Genomic DNA, 18,945 nt, shown 5'->3' on the forward strand with positions numbered 1-18,945 from the left:
CACACACACACACACACACACTAATAGGAAATCATTTGGGTTGAGTTCCACCTAGTGGTCAATATCATACTCCAAGTTCCTCCAAAACCCTTGCCTGGATTTTTTTTGCCTGCTCCCCGTGTGACGTCACATATACAAAGGCAATGGAAGAAGCATGATGGAGGATCCCCGGCCAGTGGGAGGATCAGGCGAAGCCTAGTATAAGAGATGGAACCTGGGCTGAACCTTGAGTCACTTACTAGGCGCGCCCTGCACCTGGCCCAGCGCCTCGCGCATTATAGACGCTCCCTGAATATCTGGTTACCCGCGGAGCGCTGATGGGGAAAGAAGGGCAAACTCCTCAGGGCCACCGGCCCTCGTGGAGCAGAATGGCCGGGTCCGATGGGTCTGTCGCTGGACGAGGCAGGGTGAGGGAGGGGCACCATGAGACCCTGGACAGCGCCAGAGCGCTCGTACCTTGTGGATGGGGAATCCCTGCACGGCGGTGGCTGCCACACACCTCCGCACGGCGCCCACGGAGATGACGCTACAAAAGCGCTGCACTTCGTGAAGGACGGCGTTGGTGTAAGGCAAGTGCTTCCGGTCTTCCAAGCTGATGGCCTGGGATGGAGCCAGGACTGCGTCCAGCTCCTTCTGAACCTTTTCTGCAGAGAGATGCTCAGGGTCATTGGGTACCAAGCTTTGGGGATTCGATGCTCCTGGAGCTGGGTCTCACTCCAGAGGAGATGGGATTCTCCTCTAGGTAAGCAGCATCTACTTTAGGGTAACCTGAGTCATGCCCAATCCTACCATGTCATTCTGGTCAGTGATCTCCTGATCATCTGCTTTGAACAGGGCCCTGCTCTTGGCTATGAGGAGAGACAAGGCTGAAGAGCCAGAGTCCCCACCTCATTAGAACACCCAATCAAGAGTGGGAGGTGAGACTGACACACAGTTGGTGGACAGATAGGCAGGTGGTAGTGAAGTGGGTAGACCTCTGAACTTGGAATCAGAAAGACTCATGTTCATGAATCCAAATCTGGCATCAGACACTTACTAGCTGTGTGACCCTAGGCAAGTCACAACCCCATTTGCCTCAGTTTCCTTCTGTAAAATGAACCAGAGAAGGAAATGACAAACCACTCCAGTATCTTTGCCAAGAAAACCCCAAAATGGGGTAATGAAGAGTCAGACACAACTAGAACAGCCAAAAAGCAACGACAAAGCATTTGGTGGGTCCCCAAGACACTCTCCCCCATCAGCAATTGCATCAACTTCTCCCCACCCCCACCCCCACCAGCTGTTATAGCTCAGACTTTCAGGACACCCAGTATACATCTGCAGTTCAAGGACCAGATGACCTGTGGCTGGAGAGGCGGATCACCAAATCATGAGGTTTTTGGGGCTGCTTTGCTTTTGTCTTTTTATCTCCAGCACCTGGAAAAGTGCCTGGCAAACAGTAGGTACTTTTGAATATTTGTATTGATTTACTAAGTCACGGAGGGGTTGCATTCTATTTAAATGGAAATAGTGCATTGTGGAGTCACAACTCAGACAGGAAAACCAGGGTTCTGCCCTGGGGCATTAAAATAAAACACATTCCTCCAACAGCTATAATCCACTAAAGTAACCAATTCCCCATTCTGCTCAACAGAATTTGCCTTAATTACTTCTTGTGTTAGTGTAGATTACAAAGTTGATTTGAAGACATTTTGTGCCATTTGCCCTGGACACCAAAACTCCTAGCTATTGCTCTGGAAATCACAGACCCTTTGAAAGACTGATTATTTTTTACATAGATGAGGAAAATTGGTGAAGTGGCTAGAGCAGGAAGATAAAGTGAGTCAATGGCAGACTCAGAAATTAACATTAGATTCTCTGACTCCAAGATAAGCACCATATCTACCCCCCAAAAATTTTGAGAATCACTCAAAAAAGTCGAGAATCACATCCTAAATCCTGTATTTGAGGCTTTACTTGTCCTTTATATCTTTTGCTTTGACAGAGAACCCCATCCACTTTCAGAAAATAGTTACCTCCCTTTTCTTTTTTGAATCCCAGCTTCTTTTTCTTCCAAAATGACCTCAGAGGCTTGGCAGCCATGCAGCCACCACCCTGTGGCTGCTTCAGAGCTCCTGGCCTGCATATTGTAATGGGACCAAGCAACCATTCTGAGGGGTAATCGCTCTTCCTTTAACCTGCTTGGATTTGGATCGCTGCCTTGGATGGAGGTCCTGGGGTGTGTGACCAGGTGCCAGAGCTTGTGGAGGCTTCAGAGAGGACACCCAACTAATAGCTCTGGCAGCTGAGAAAACCCCAGTGATTTGGGACAAAGCTCTCCTCTCTGGAAGCAGAGTTCTACTGTGGCAAAAAGCTCAAAAGTCAAGTAATTGAGTGGCAACATGAGCAAGCAAAGGGAAGCAAAGCAAGCACAGCAATCCAACTTTGGATTCCTTTTCTGGGGACAAAAAGGATTGAAGCATGGAATGACAGGAAGACAACAAAGTTATAACTCCTGCACCAAAAGCTTCCAAGAAAAATATGAATTGGTTACAGGCCATAGAGGAGCTTAAGAAGGATTTTGAAAACCAAGTAAGAGAAGTGTAGGAAAAATTGGGAAGAGAAATGAGAACGATGCAAGAAAATCATGAAAAGAGAGTCAACAACCTGACTGAAGAAAATAAAACCCCCAAATGACCTCAGAAGTCTTTCTGACCTGGGAGTTCTCTTCTTTGAAAATGGACCGAGCAATTGCATGACTCTTTCCTTCCTCAAAAAGGGATTTCCAAACATCATTCACTGACACCAGTGAAAGGGAGCTACCATCCCTCCAGTCCATAGTCCAATGTGATGAATCTGGGGAGGGTGCCTACCTCTGTGGTTCCTTTTGTTCTTCTAAAAGAGGCCACAAGGGCGTAAGGTGCTGACACGATTCTCTGAAACCTCTCACTACAAAGATGAGCAATCTGAGATTCAGAAAAGTGGTGACCATCTCAAAATCATCCACTGTAATCAAAACAAATTATTCTCTGCACTAATAACAACTCACCTTTATTTAGCACTTTTCTGACAACAACCTTGAGGTAGGTAATACAAATATAATTTCCCTGTCCTACAGGTGGGGAAGCTGAGTTCCAGAGAAGCAAAGCCACCTGACCAAAGTCATCAGCACTAGTTGATAATTTCTGCAAATAACAATAAACCTTTCTGTAGCTGTTTATGAAGCACTTGTAACACAATTAATATTTCCCCCATTTTATGGATGGAGAAACTGAGGGCTGGAGAAGAAGTGGTTTACTGAAGGTTACATAACTCTGAGTAGTAAGTGGCAGAGATAGAATGTTAGTGCAGGGTTTCTGATCCCAAGCCTAGTCTCTGCACATACTGGATCTCTGAGTGAGTGACAGCCAGGACTAGATCCCAGGTCTGCTGTCCCTCGGCCCCATGCTTTCACTTAGGAGGATAGGAAAGGGGAAACCATAAGAGCAAGAAACCATAGTTTCAGATTCCCTGGAAGTGACTGGGGGGCCATTGAGTAACACAGGACTATGTCTCTGTCCATCTGTAACTGCCAACCCTGGGTCATGACTGATCAGGGCTGCCCTCTCTGCCCAAGACACGGAGGGAGCCTTCCTTGGGTAGCTCAGGCACTTCTCCCATTGCGCCCTCACCTTGAACATCTCTGTGATGAATCATGTAGAGAAGTGCCCAGCGCAGGGTGGTGGCTGTGGTTTCGGTGCCCCCGAGGAACAGGTCAATGATTACTTGGATCAAATTCTCTTCATTGAATGTTGACGTAGGGTCATTCTTCCTCTGAGAAATGAACACCAGGCAGGATTATGGAGTGGATACGCCTGGCTCTCCAGGTCCTCTCTCGTTCTGAGTGCCCACTGGCAGGTTCCAACTTCCAGGGACAATCAGAATTCTCAGGAAGTTCTCAGTTCTGCCATTCTTGGAGCCTGATGCCTAAAATTCTAGCCCAAGTCTACAGAGCTTCAGCTCTGGCCCAGAGAAAAGTCGAAGGAAGCAAAGGAATAATATGGCCCCTCTGAGGAGCTCTGAAAGCTCTTGTAAGAAACAGAGATCATTGTATCAGATTGACTTCTAGGGAAAGCAGGCTCACCATGAGTGTCTGAGAACAGAATCTCGAAGGTGGCCCAGGATTCCTGACACACCTCTTACCTTAGTGATCTGAGTCAAGTAGCAGCTGATAAAGTCTTCTTCGGCCTTGGGTTCCCTTTGTTTGTGGTTCTGGATCTCCTGGCAGATGAGATTCTTCACTATCTCCTGATACCTAAAGATGTTGTGGTGAGGTCCAGGGAGTTGGCGCAGCAGCCATGGGAAGACATCATACAGCTGGATAAAAAGATGCATGTTTAACTTGAGAGCTTGTTGGGAGCCACTAGACTCAACCAGCCTGCAGAAGCTTACAGTTTCTAGAAGCTTGTGAGGATAAACTGAAATGACAACCAGTGATTCTGCAGAGGAAAAGGAGTGGAAGGAAAGACCAAAAGAAGATAGAGAAACTCCTCTTAAAGTAGCAGGATACCGAATGTCTGGGCTCTGAATTGAGCGGCTGGTTCCATCGCTAACTAGCCACTGATATTGGGTGAGTCCCTTAATTTGACTGAGTCTTGGTGTTGTGATCTATTAAATGGGCTTAAGTATGCCTACCCAACCTACAGGATTGTTGAGGGTAGACACTTTGTAAATCAAAAAGTACTAATAAAAGTGTGACCTGCCATTGTTGTCATAGGATGAGATGTGGCTATGTTTTCCTAGCCCAGATGACAAGTCTAGGGGATGCTTACCTGGGCAATGAGGTACCTGGAAATGCTATTGGACCTGGAATGGCAGAAGCATTTGAGGAAGGTAAATGGAGAGAGAGGCCGCAATGGCGATCATGATTGAGTCAACCTGTGTCTTCCCTCCAGCTAATCTCTTCAGCTAAAACTCTTTGAGCAGGGGTGCCTGTGGTAAGATTCTTCCTGACTCCAAGTCTGGTGTTCTGTCCACTTTTTTGGTAGAATTTTGTGCAAATGTTATTTGGTGGGAAAGAGTCATGCTGGCTAGCGACCAGGGAATTGGCTTTTGTTCTCACACACTGCTCGATCGGCTCTGCTTCACAGGGCAGCTGGATAGACTTCTAGTTCAGTACTCCTCTTAGACGCTGGAGAAGACAGTGCCCCCTGCAGCGCTCTCTTGGAGCCACCTCCTCTTCTCTGTCAGCTGGCACGTTAGGCTGGTGGCAGTGTGGGTCCCTAAACTTCCTCTCCTCAGAGGTGGTCCAGGCCTTGGAGCTTCTCTTCTCCATGCCTTCTGTAGTCTGTGGATCTATACAGTCAGACAAGCCAGGAGGCATACATATCTGGCATGGGCAAGTCCATCTATACTTACATTGTCCTTACAAAGGACTTAGCCTTTGAGATTCTCTCCAGCTCTGGGATTTGAAGATTTATGATTTTAACAACAAGAATCTCCCTTCCAATACAAGTAGGAACCAGGAGATGGCTGGGAAAATAACCCCCTGAGGAAAAGGACTTTTCTAATCCTTTCTCTCAGCCACAGATGTTGAGGCAGAAGCTGCTTATGTTTATTTCCATTGACTCAATAGATACTTACTGGCTGAGGAGAGAAACTTCATAGGCTGCTTCCTGTAGATCATTACCCAAAAAGGCATCAAAGTCATTGAATGACTGACTGACAGCAGGACCCCAACCCCAGCTTACCCGGCGCCAGATGGTATTGACAAAGGCCAACCCAAAGTCGATCGCTTTCATCAGCTCTTGAAAGAAGGGATCCCCATGGGAGAAGCGATGGCCAAACACCAGAGCACAGATCACATTGGCTGCAGCCCTGACCATGGGAACATGGGGGTCAAAGGATCTGCCTTTGATAGAGAAAGGAGAGGGAATCAGAGTGGGAACATGAAAGCCAGCAGCCATAGAGGTACTGGCTCCATCCACATAGTATCCCAGGCTGATTGGAAAAGAGGCAACAATGTCTTTATCTCTCACTTTCCATCCTTTCCCTTCCCTCTGCTCTCATTCTCTCCCTCCCTTTCTCTTCCCTCCCCTCCTCTTTCCTTCCCTTTCCTCGTATCCTTTCCCTTCTCTCCTCCCCTTTGTTCTCCTCTCCCCTCCTTTTTCCTTCCCTTTCCTCTTCCCCTTTGCCTTCTCCCTTCCTTTCTTTTTTCTTTCCCTCCCCTCCCCTTTCCCTTTGTTCTCCTCTCCCCTCCTCTTTCCTCTTCCCCTTTCCCTTCTCCTTCCTTTCTTTTTCCTTTCCCTCTCCCTTCCCTCCCCTTCTCCCTTTGGCCTGGCTTAACCTTGATTTGTAATTACAATTGTTGTTACTATGGACTCACCAACTCATCACCTCCCACCCCCACACACACCCCTGAGCTGCGTGTTGGAAAGCTAGTGTGTTGTAGTAAAAAAAGAAAACTCAACTTCGAATGAGAAAAGGCCTGGGTCCAAATTCTGTCATCAGCACTGACAAGCTGTATGGCTTTTGACAAGGGGCTTTGCCTCTTTGGGTTTCAAGTTTCTTATCTTTAAAATTATAGAGAGGCAGGGCAGCTAGGTGGTGCAGTGAATAGAGCACCGGCTCTGGAGTCAGGAGGACCTGAGTTCAAATCTGGCCTCAGACACTTAACACAAAAACTAGCCTTGTGACCTTGGGCAAGTTACTTAACCCCAATGGCCCTCCAAAAATTTAAAAAAATTCATAGAGAGGCATCATGGCCTAGATGGAGAACTGGCTTTGGAGTCAGGGACACTTGGAGGTCAAGGGCCAACTATACCACATGCTGGCTGTGTGACCCTGGATAAGTCATTTAACCTCTTTGCAACTCTCCAAGAGGATACGTGAAGAGTAGAAGCTCGTTTACATTGGGAAAAGGGGTTTCCTTGGAAAGTCCTTGCTTTATAATGTTGAAGTTCGCGGTCTGGCTGGAAAGTCAAAGCCCTCAGTTCCCAGGGTTGTAGCGGGATCCAGTGACTGGTCTGTCAAAACGGCTTTGTAAACCTGAAGGGGCTATGTGTCAGCTGCTAGTATGGCTGCCCACGTTTACCTCCCCTCCCTATTTCCTACCATTCTCCCTGCGAAAGGTCTCCACCAGGTGCTGGGCCTCCTCCTGCAGCCGCTGTTCCAGGACTTTCTTGCCCATTCCTAGGTTTCGTAGGGTGGTCAGACCAAAACGTCTCTGCTGTAGCCAGGTGTGACCACTGGTGGAGATGATCCCTGATCCCAAAGGAGAAGGAAAGTTTCAGTGGAAAACATTTCCTGCTTTGCCAGGACCAGAGACCGCATCCCCAGGTCCCCAGCAAAGGGATCATGGGATAAGAGAGCTCGCCCAGCCCAAGCATGGTCTTCTTGACACTGTTCCTGGATCTGTTGTCCAATGTGAGACAATAAAATGTGTATGGCAGAGGACAAGGCTGGCGGGAACGGGGTCGTCAGGGACCCTCATTCTACCATCGCCATCTTTTTGCCATTCTCTCTGCCCTGCTGCTGCATCTGACCAGAGACCACAGGGTGGGTGACTTGAGTCTCTCAGATCTGAAAATGCTTCCTTGACTCCCACGCTGCCCTACTAGCACATGCCTTGTAGCCCGCCTCATGGAGCAGGCTCAAACCAAGCCGGACGTTCCATCCCAGCCGCTGTCTTGCCATGTTCTCCTCTCCTTCCCAACCCACCCAAGTCTGAAACCATAAGTGAATCAGCACTCTCGATGCTACAGGAGAGTAGGTCAGCGTACCGCCCTGTGGCTGTGCTTGCCTTCCTGGTTATTTCTCAGACCAAACCTTCCTTCCCTGACACCAATGCCCTTTTTGTGCTGTTCTGCCCTCTTGGGAATAGACATTTCTCAAGGGACTATCTTGCTTTCCTTTTTCTGTCCCTGCACTTGGCACAATGCTTGGCACAGAGGGAGATTGTAGTGGCTGCTTTTTTTTTTATCTGCTTCATCCATTCATTGAGCTTCTCCTCCTGGGTTCAGCAACAGCTCGTTGTAAAATCTAGAAAACCTCCTGGGTCTCTCCACTTCTGTTTTCTCTTATAAGTTTCTCCATTTGTACCTCCCAGAATGGAGCTAGAGAAAAGACATACCTAGAGGCCACAGAAGGTTCACCAATGAGTCTCTTTGGTGACTTGTGTAGATAACAAGACCCAGGCATAGCCCCACTTTCTTATCACCCACAATTCCCCAAAGCCTTCTCCTCAGGCCTTCCCAATGAGCTCTCCACCATGCCACTGCTGGACATAAGGTGACATTACCTTTGGCACCAAACAGGTCCTCAAAGAGGGGGGTGACTGGCCGATCAGCAAAGTCCTCCGAATGAGTGACCAAGGCATCTTTCACAGCCTGGAAACCGTTCAATACAACCACTGGCGTTGACCCCAGCCACACAGTGAAGATGCTGCCATGTTTCTTGGCCAGCTGCCAAGGGAAGAGGTGACTCTTTGGTTTAACTGAATCATAATTAAATCTAGCTCTGTTTCTTAGCTCATGACCTTCCTTTTCTAAAGTGAACAGATTGGAGTCTGAAGGGCTTGGCTGTGTGAAGTGAGAAAGTTTAGTTGGCTTCTTCTCCTCAGTGGGTGGTATGGGTTATACTTTCAGCAGGAAGTCACATCCCCAGGAGACACCCCTTATGGGCCCAAGGCCAGCTTTGTCCTGAATTAGACAACCTTCTGAGAGCATCTCAGACCTGGAAGAGATCTTCAAGGCTACCCTAGTGGAATCTCCTGTAGGAATCTGGATCTCCAGGATACACAGCCAGGCAGGGCAGTACAATGGGAAGAGGAGCCTGTGGGTTCAAATCCTCCTTCTGATGCTTAGTACCCATGTGACCTTGGGAAGTCAGACAGCCTCCCTGCGCCTCACTTTACTTATCTGTAAAGTGATCCTTTACAACAGACAAATGGTCATCCAGCTTTTGCTTGGGAATTTCTAATTATTAGGAAAATGTCCCTTCTATCAAGCCAAAATTTTACTTTACAACTCCCAGCCTTTGCTCATGTTTCACCCTTTGGAATCTAAGAGCAATCCCATTCATCCCTCTTCCATGCCAAGGATGGCCCTTCCAATCCTAGAGGACAGCTCCCAGGTTTCCTCTGCCCCAAAGCCAACATCTACTGTTTTACTCCTTCCCAGCCAGAATCCTCACCAACAAGAGAATGGCAAGCTACCGGAGGGTGTAATTAGGGTGCTGGAAGAAAGGTGAGCTCTTCCCTTGGGTTCTCCTTCTCTGCTCCCCTTCCCTGGAAAGCTGGCTCCCTCCCATTGGCCCGCTGTGACTGAGGGGTGGGAGAAGGAGGAAGGCAAACAAACGTTGGACATTTTGATCCCCTGAAGGCTCACCAAGGAAGCCCTACCTGGCCGAGCTTCTCAGGGTGAAGCTGGAAATTCAACTGCAGCAGATTTCCAAGGATGGGGAGTGGGCATGGGCCCGGAGGGAACTGGCTTCGAGCCAGGAAGAAGGCGAGTATTCTCAGGAGCAGGAGGGAGGCGGCCAGCATGGCCAAAGCACTGACCAGGGAGGGCATGTGGCTCCTGGCTCCTGCTAAGCTTGGTATCCCAAAGACTGACTCTGCTCTCTCGCTCACCTCCTCTCTGCTCTTCTCTTCTCCTCCCCCTTTCTTCCTTAGCCTGTTTGTCTCTCCTTCTGTTCTCTCTATCCTCCTCTTTCCTCAGTGGCGTTCTTTCATTTCTCTTTCCTCTTCTCTTGTCCTCTCATTATTCTGTTCATGTTTCCCTCTTCTCTTCTATGCCATATTTTATTCTCCTTTCCTCCTTTCTTTTTCTTTATCTCCCGCCAAATTCTTCTCTATATTCTAATACATGTTCGTTTCCTCTTCTCTATTGTCTTCTCTGTTTTCCTCTCTTCTCTCTTCTGTTCTTTCCTCTATTTAATCTTTCTAATTTCTTTTCACCTTCTCTTCATCTCTACTTCATTCTTTTCTGTTCTATTCTAATCTAGAATATTTTCTCTTTTCTGTTTTTGTCTCTCCTTTCCCTCCCTCTTCTTTCCTTTCTGTCTCCTATGTAACCACACTAAGCTTCCCTTCTCTCTCCTTTTATGTCAACAGCACAGTGGAAGTTCCAAACAATGAGGAAAAGCCTGGGGAGTTTCTCTTTGGTGGAGTGGAGTAATTTCCATTTGGTCACAGTAGCTGGGCCCACACCCTTGCCCCTCAGCAGGAGCTTAGCTTGGCACAGGCAGAGATGGCATCACCGTGAGTGAGGAGTACCACTCCCCCACTCCCTCGACCCCTCAGAGAGCCAGCATTGTCTCTGGATCACCTCTGACAACCAACAGCCCCATGAGTCAAGAAACTGACTCCCAGGCTCCTTTCCCATTTCTCTTGACCCTTGACCCCACAGTCAACTGTTGCTAGCTATAGCTAGCAGCCACATCCAGAAGAACCCCAGTTCCATGGAGGGAGAATCAAATAGTCCTCTCTCTAGCCTCAGGAAGTAACAGCCCCTTCATGGGTGTCCCCACCTCTGGTCCCTCTCTCCAGTCCATCCTTTTTACCACTCCCAGACAAAGTGCTGAGGGGCTGGCCAATGGTCTCATGGGACTAGTAAAGCCAAAGTTATGGGTCCCTCCAGGAGCCAGGAGTCTTTACCATCTAGTCCCAGAGTAGCCCTGATTATAAGGTGGCCCACAGGAGAGCTTTTCAACCAGCTTAATCCCAATTCACCTTCTTGGCAGCAAAATCAGCTCCAAGGCAGGTCTAATGGCTCACTTTCCATCCCCATGCTTCTTGGTCTTTCCACAACATTTAACACTGTTCACCACCCTCTTCTCCCAGATGCTTTCTGGGTTTTCATGGTACTGTCCTCTCCTGGTTCTTCTCTTGCATGTCTGACTGCTCCTTCCTTTTCTCTCTCGATGGATGCCTGGAACATTCGTAGGTGTTAGAAGATAAATGCTTCTTGCTTGTTTGTCACTCATGTCTCCCCATATTCCTTCATGTCCAGCAGAGCTCTGCTCTGGGCCCTCTTCTCTGCTCTTTGTCTCCATTTCTCTTGGGGATCTCATTGACTCCATTTGGGATCCATAGAGGCATCACCTCTATGCAGATGGCTCAGAAATTTACATCTCCAGCTCCAACTCTCTCCTGAGCTCTAGCTCAGCATCATGAAGGCTGGCTGGACATTCCTACCTGGAGAGCCCTTGGGCATCAGCCCTCTCCCCAGCTTTCCTCTTTCTGTTGAAGGCACCACCATCTTTCCAGGCACCAAGGTTTACAGTCTCAGGAGGATCCTTACTCTTCCTTCCCCCTCCTTCCCATATCTAATAAGCTGAAAGTTTAACTACCACATGGCACTAGTAGCCATTATCCTGATTCTAGTCAACAGGAAGGAGCTGGAGCTTGTGTGGCTCCCCAGTGCCCCAAGTGATCGTGTGCATCTGTCCCATCGTGTGAATGTGAAGATGTTTCTGGAGTTCGGGTGGGGGTGGGGAACTGAGTGTTCCCTCCATTCCCCAGAGGCCTCTCTGTACTGGACTGTTTTCTAGGTGGTGGCTAGAGGGTTATAGATTCATCCAATAGGAAATCAGCTCTTAAGCCCTTCCTTACCCTGGGGGGGGGGGGGGCGGCTTCTTTTTGTTTTTTATTTTTTGTCAAGGCAATCAAGCTAAGTGACTTCCCAGGGTCACACAGCTAGTAAGTGTCAAGTGTCTGAGGCTGGATTTGAACTCAGGTCCTCCTGACTCTAGGACCAGTGCTCTATTCACCCCAACACCCAGCTGCCTCTTACACTCCTTAAACTCTACTCCCTTGAACTCGCTACTTTCCAATTCTTCAACATGTGATCTTGGTATAACGGAATTGCTGCCCACAGAAAGGGTCAGAGAGGCCTGGATATCACAGCAAGTTCTTTTACTCTTAGCACAGAAATCAGCAATAACAATGAACAATACATAATACATCAAACCAGCAGATGCACACCCACCATTCTTTTTTACCCCAGCAGTCCCCAACTGGTCAGAAGCTACTTCAAAGCCAGGCATTCAAAGGGCCTCCCAGTGAGCTTATTATCCCAACTACTTCTGAAATAAGGCAGTACATCCCAGTTTCCACTCAGTGATTGACTCTTGCATGCAGCAAGGCCAGTCCCGGGGCGAAGATGCGGGAACTGGGACTTGGGACCTCTCGTAGGGAGGACCATGGGTTCAGTGTCAATTGGAAGATGGAGGCCCCCACAGCTGGTGCATTCTTAGTCTCCATGGATTTGTCACAGGTGGTAACCAATTCTTGCCTTGCTAGATCTCTTGGAGCAGGATGAGCGGCCTTACTGGGCAGCCTGCTGGCCACCATGCCATCTGGCATCTCTCTGGCTGTGAGGGCTGTCCTGCTCTTGTGGAGAGTTGCACCACCTCCTCTGGTCAGTGTCCTCCCTTCTTACAACATCTTATGATAATTATTATGACATTACAATAATTTCTTTCATATTGTCAAAGTCTCTTTGCTCCTCATAGTGCGAAGAGAGACATAGTGAAAGGGAGATTTCACACGTCAGTTGATCTTAAGTCATATTCTCAGTTTCATTCTAATCTTCTAGGTATGGAAACTTTATGAAGATCTAGCCCAATTGCAGATCTAGGAAAAGAAGTTACACAACAATTCCATAATGCAAATGAGAAGAATATAAAATGAACACTGAAGCTGGAATGACCAATGTTGGCCTCAAAAAAGGGGAAGTGCTTTCTACCCTCTCCTCAGAGAGGTGGGGGACTATGGTGCCTAATGGGGCATGCATTCTGAGGCAAGCTCAGGGACTTCTGTTTCTCTGATTTGGGTGGAGGGAGGTGGGAGGCATCTTTTTTCTCTGTTCACATAAGTGTTTGATGATATTCTTTGAGATGCTCCTTACTTAGTCCTTGGCTACAATGTATTGCGACTTCCCCCTGCTCACCAAGTGCTTCTCCAGCCCCCTTTGAGTGGCAGCTTTAATTTGAGAGCCTTTGACTTCTATGGCTTGAAGCCTCATTGCATCACCAGAAGGGTATTGTTGAAGAGATGGGGCACTTTTTTCAAGGAGAAGATTGGAGTAATGAAAGTTGCTGTAAAATTTCCCAAAAGTGGTCCAGCTGACTCTCCTCCTGTTTCACTCATCATTCATATGCAGCATCTATCCACGGTTTATGTGCTGAGGGGACAGCTTTACAAACTGTCACTCCATCTGTACATCTTATTTGGGAGAAGAAACATGCTTCATCCACTTGGTTTTTCTAGCATGGATAGCAAAAGGTGCTCTCTCTCTCTCTCTCTCTCTCACACACACACACACACACACACACACACACACACACACACACCCTTGCCTTTTGAGTTGAATTATCATGTGTTACTTTGTTTTCTAGTTTTATGTGCAGGAGTGAAATCCCTCCAGTTTCATGGGTCGGACCAAGGGGGATTTAATCCAACTTCATTCCACTCAGTGACCCATACAGTGCTTGGCACGCAGGAGACAAGGTTAAAAAAAGTGAAATTGAATCGTTTTCTATGTTGGACTTAGATGTGATCATCCCTGGTCCTTCCAGTTCTGTTGCTCCATCACCACTCATGATGAGACTTGAAAGATCCAGGAAATTAGATTAGATTAGATATAGTCCCTGTACTTGAGTAGCCATAGAGAGGAGTTATGGACACATAAATATGGCCTGAGGACATTCCTGGATGAAAGAAGAAGCAGACAATGAGAAGAGGCCAATGGATTTGGCAAAGTAAGAGATTGATTGCGGTTAAGTGGTGATTGCAAAAGGTTGAGTGAGTAATAAAGAAGAAAAAATGTTTTTTCATATGTGTTAAAATTGAGCTCTCATCTAGTCTCAACCTGCTCAGTCCCTCCTTCTTCCCTTTCCTTCTTCCCTCATCCTAGGGTCAAAGCCATCTAACTGGATGGGACAAAGCCCTGCTGGCTTCCAAGAGGATCTTTCTCCTCACCCGGAGACACACCTCATTGATGAGGCCAGACCAGGACCCTAATTTCCCAAGGAACACAGGTGTGTATTTGGAATTCAAAAGTCCTTTAGAGACTCAGAATTTAGGTATCAGGGCAGGGAGCCTTTTTCCTACCTTTGACTTTTGGCACATACTAAGCTTTTAATAAATGTTTGTTGATTGATTGACAGATTGATTAAGTTCACCAGCATATTTACATAGAATTCTCAATTGGGTAGCTTGAGGGGGTGGTGGATAGAGCACTGGACTTGGAATCAGGAACATATTCATGAGCTCCAATCTGTCTTCAGACACTTACCACCTTGCTAGAGATGGACTTACGGAGTGCCTACTCTTCTGCTTCCTACCACAGTCCCTAGGCCAGTGACAACTTAGCCCTCCTGGACTGAGGTTAAGGTATCAGCCTGGAGTCCCCTAAAGCAGAAACACTCCACTGTGGGGCCAAGGGAATCAGGTTCCCCTCCAGGGCCCTGTAATGGAAATGTAAATTTTTAAGATCTTCCCTGCCCCTAGGCTAAAGTGCACTTGGAGCCTGGGGTGGGAGGCTTGCTTTTCAGTAGATACTTTTTGATTGGCCAGTGGGTCCAGAAGGTTGTTACCGTGTTTCCCCGATAATAAGACCTATCCCAAAAATAAGCCCTCCCCTTACTGTGTAAGATTCCTCTAAAATAAGCCCTCCCCCGAAAATAAGCCCTATTGAGATTGCTACTGTAGTGAAGGTGATCCCCTGCACTACATGTTACATTATGGTACCCTCTGTATGCACCGCCCCCCCCGGGTGAAACGCATGCCGCGCTCCGAGCTGCATCCAATCAGAGCTGTAGCAGTGAGCGCGTCATCCTGTTCTTTATTGAATTCATTATTGAATAAAGGTACATTTTTTTGTTCACATTTACCTGTTTATTAAAATTGCTGTCAATGTTCATTAAAATAAGCCCTCCCCTGAAAATAAGCCCTCTGGTGTTTTTCTGTCCAAAAAAATTAATAAGACAGTGTCTTATTATCGGGGAAACATGGTACATTCTCTGAGCCAGGAGAAGGCTATATAGACCCTGATTTGAGGCTTTGTTTTGGGGCTCACTTTGAGAAGTGTTCTGTGATTTGATCAGATGAGACTCTGGGAAGCCATTGTTGAGAGCCCCCCGCCCCCGCCCCGGCTTTGAAAAACCCAGATGTTGATTTGGTATGGATGTAATGGTTGGACAGTTTGGAAACCTGTCTACTTGATCTGTTTCTCTGTCTTGATAATTCTGTCTGTATACTCTGAAGTTCGGGGTGCTGACCTTTTCCCCCTGAACTAGGTAAACGACACATATTTGACTGATTAAAGTAAGCTTGTTAATCCATTTTGAGTTGCTTTCCTTTACCAAAGCAGATCTAAGAACCTGTGTTGGCAGCCACCCTGGGGACGCTGGGGTGCTTGCTGCTACAGGCCCTTCCTTAATTCCCCGGGCCAGCTGCCAAGTCAGCAAAAGCCTGAACCATGGTGATGCTGCTACAGGGGCAAAGGCAAGTAGGGCAGAGCCTGGCAGGGATTTAAGATTTTGTAAGATTTAATAACTTGAAGGCCCTGACAATTAAGAATCTTCATTAATCAAACCTGTCAAATTAAAAGTTTCATTAATCCTCATTTGTAGGATCAGAGGATCTAGGACCAGAAAGGTCTAAGTCCAACCTCCCCATTTTACAGATGAGGAAACTGAGGCCCTAAGAAATGCTGTACTGGCACAAGGTCACACAGATAGTAAGGGAGCAGGGTTTGGCTCTTCCATCTCCAAATCCAGAATTTTTGGCCATGATTGAACTGTCTTCCCCTAAGATCCTGTCTCAATGTTTCTTCTTTGGCTGAAGGACCCACTGGGTTCTTAGAAACTGCCATGGAGCACACATCTGGCAGGTCCAACAAGCTGGACAGGTTACCAGGTCAAACTTGGGAACAGACAGAAGTGAAACTTTGTACCCTGGAGGCCCTCCATGCGGAGGCCCACTTGCCTGTTGGGGAGGCCTGGCCCTGACCTCCATTTCATGAGGAGCCCAGCCATGCTCGATTAAGGCCTGCTTACATTTCTTTTGCTTAAGTTTGTTCCCTGTTATCTTTCTGTCTTCCCTCCCACATCCCTCCCCCCTCACTGAGCAATTGTTTTTTTAAAGAAAAAGAGAAAAAGAAAAGCCTTGATACACAGCTGCACAATCGAGCAAAACAAGCGTGCACAGGGGCCAGGTCTGAAAACACAGTCTCTTTGTGTGAAGTTCATGGCTCCTCTGTCGGGAGGTGAGTGGCAGGTTTCTTCTTCATTCTTTCAGACTCATGGTTTATCATGGCAGGGAGCAGAGTTCTAAAGCAGCTTTTCTCTCCAATGCTTCATTATATACATTGTTTTCTTGGTACTCCTTGCTTTGCTCTGCATCAGTTCATGGAGCTCTTCCCAGTTTCCTGTGAAACTGTCCATTTTGTTATTTCTTACGATGCTACAATAGCCCATTACATTTATATACCGCACTTTGTTTAACCATTCCACAATGTTCCCCCTTAGTTTCCAATGTTGGGTGACCATGAGAAGAGATGCTATAACTATCTTTGTAAAATAGGTCTGTTTCCTCTTTCTTAAATTTTAAAAATTATTTTAATTTTTATTAAATTATAAATTTAATGATATTATTATAATTATATATTTTAAATAATAGATTAATATATAATTATATATACTATGTATAATTGGACACTTTTATATATAATACATAATAATTGGATACTATTATAATATAATAATAATATATAACATATAATATTAATAATATATAATTATAAAATAATTTTTAACTTTTTAAAAATGTATTTAATTTTAATTTATGGAATAAAACAAGCATTTCCATAATATAGCATAATTAAAAAAGCCAATTGCACATGAAACTGCAAATCTATTATGTACAACTTGCTATTCCTTTTAAATATATAACGAAGTGATTCTTTGGGAGTATAAGTCTAATAGTAGCATAACTGGGACAAAGAGCAGTAGTAATAATAGAGTTAGGATCCAGAGGGTGCTTTAAGATTTGTAATCATTATTTCATTGTATTCTCTCAACAACCCTTGGACGTAGATGTTATCCCCATTTTATCAATGAAGAAACTGAAGCAGGCACAGGTTAAGTGATTTGCCCAGGGTCACACAGGTAGTAAATGTCTGAAGCCGGATTTGAACTCAAGTCCAGCCTTACTATAGGTCAGAGTACCTACTGTATCACTTAGCTTTATTCAAAGTTCACTAAGTCTTTAGTAATAGTTACAAATCACTTTCTAAGAGGAGTCCAATTCACTTGCCAGACTCCATGTCCTTGCCAGAGATCTTGGTCCCAGGAGGGCGATTTCTCCTCCCTCTCAGTTACCCTTTCCTGCACTCTCTATGCTTTCCACATCCCCTTCAGGTCTTAGCTCTCCCCATTATAAGTTTCTCAAGGATTGGCAGTCTCCTTTGCTTGGATTTGTATTTCCAACACAACCATCATTTGGCACATATTAAGTTCTTAAATGCCGTAGCTAGCTAGCTGACCTGACCTGCTTAATCCACGAGTCAAACATCATTTGGGCACTGTGTTGTATTATCTCCTCCCTTGCCTACTCCCAGAAGTGGTGACCATGAAGAATAAATCAGACTCAAATTGTGTCTTCCCTAGAGCTCCAGGTTGGCTGATTGTTGTCCATCTCTCTCAAAGAAACCCAAAGTGACATTGCTATGTTGAAAGTACAGTGTATCCGGCTGTGGCTGCTCAGACCAATATGAGGCGCTCCCACAGGTGGGGCACAGAGTCCACGTGAACATGTGGGTGGAGAGGGCTCTAAATTGGTGCATTTCAGGTTTCTTTTGAGCCGCTGGCTCTTCTGCTTCTCCCATAGAACCCAATGCCTTCTTTGACATGGGTCTGCCATGGTGGGCGGTCCTGTGCCAGTGTAATGCAATTGACTCCAGAGTTCTTCAGATAGACCTTGTATCACTTCATCTGACCTCCCTGTGAGCACTTGCCTTGTGTGAATTCTCTGTAGAATAGGATCTTAGGTAAGTTTGGCATTTGAACAGAGGCCAGCCCATCAAAGTTTTGCTCTCTGCAGTAGAGTTTGAATGCGTGGCAGTTTAGCTGAAGAAAGGACCTCGGTGTCTGGTATCTTATTCTGCCTCAGAATCTTCCTAAGACAATTCAAATGGAAGCGATTCAGTTTCCTGGCATGGCACTGGTCCAGGTTTCATAGGCATACAACAATGAGGCCAGCACAATGGTTGTGTAGATCTTCAGTTTGTAGACAGCCTGCTACTCTAGGTAGCTTGTGAGCGAGAAAAAAGGTGAAATCTGGAAGTGGAGAGTAAGCTGGACCCAAGGCCAACGAGGACCTCACCATGGCATGCCATGGTCCTTTATCAGGGAGTTGCCACATCCAGCCTCAGAGGAATCATTTAAGGCCTAGACAGGACATGCTACTGAGACGATGATGTCATAGGACCAAGTGACCAAAGTGAAGAAATGGGGGAGACCAGCGAGCCTTTTGATGAGGTCAGCTTTAGATCCTGCCTGCAACCAGGAAACCAGGACTCATGATGGAAGAATGCCTTCAAAGGCAAGAGAAACAGTTTGACATTGCAGAGAATCCATGGTAAGCTTCTGCCAGTCCCCAGTGCCAAGAGGAGGAGACCACCATGTTCTCTATGGCTCTCTTCTCTCACTTTCCCCATGACTCCTGAAGCCCAAAGACCCCACCATGGCCACCACTGTCCTAACATGCTTTGTCTCCCCTCTGAAAATGTAAGCCCTTAAACATGGTGACTGTCTCACTTTGTATACTTATGGTTGGTATGCAGTAAGCCTTAATAAATATTTTTCTTCTTTCCTTCTTTCCTTCCTTCCTTCCTTCCTTCCTTCCTTCCTTCCTTCCTTCCTTCCTTCCTTCCTTTCTTTCTTTCTTTCTTTCTTTCTTTCTTTCTTTCTTTCTTTCTT

At 46.5% G+C, this 18,945-nt stretch overlaps 1 protein-coding gene across 1 annotated transcript in view; it reads right to left on the bottom strand.

Annotated features, from left to right (window-relative positions):
- The window catches only part of LOC138162020 (cytochrome P450 2J2-like), an 11,920-nt gene extending 2,391 nt beyond the window's left edge, over positions 1-9,529 (bottom strand). Inside the window, exons 1-7 of the mRNA XM_069089136.1 lie at positions 9,359-9,529; positions 8,258-8,420; positions 7,072-7,221; positions 5,709-5,869; positions 4,162-4,335; positions 3,651-3,792; positions 457-644 (exon numbers count right to left, since the gene is read on the bottom strand). Coding sequence (XP_068945237.1) covers positions 457-644; positions 3,651-3,792; positions 4,162-4,335; positions 5,709-5,869; positions 7,072-7,221; positions 8,258-8,420; positions 9,359-9,529 — 1,149 coding nt within the window. The remainder of the gene's footprint in view (positions 1-456; positions 645-3,650; positions 3,793-4,161; positions 4,336-5,708; positions 5,870-7,071; positions 7,222-8,257; positions 8,421-9,358) is intronic.
- Positions 9,530-18,945: the final 9,416 nt, after the last annotated feature.

Source organism: Petaurus breviceps, unplaced genomic scaffold (genome assembly GCF_028583685.1).
Source record: "Petaurus breviceps papuanus isolate PSGF00001 unplaced genomic scaffold, PetGlider_PUasm1.0 186, whole genome shotgun sequence".
NCBI lineage: Eukaryota > Metazoa > Chordata > Mammalia > Diprotodontia > Petauridae > Petaurus > Petaurus breviceps.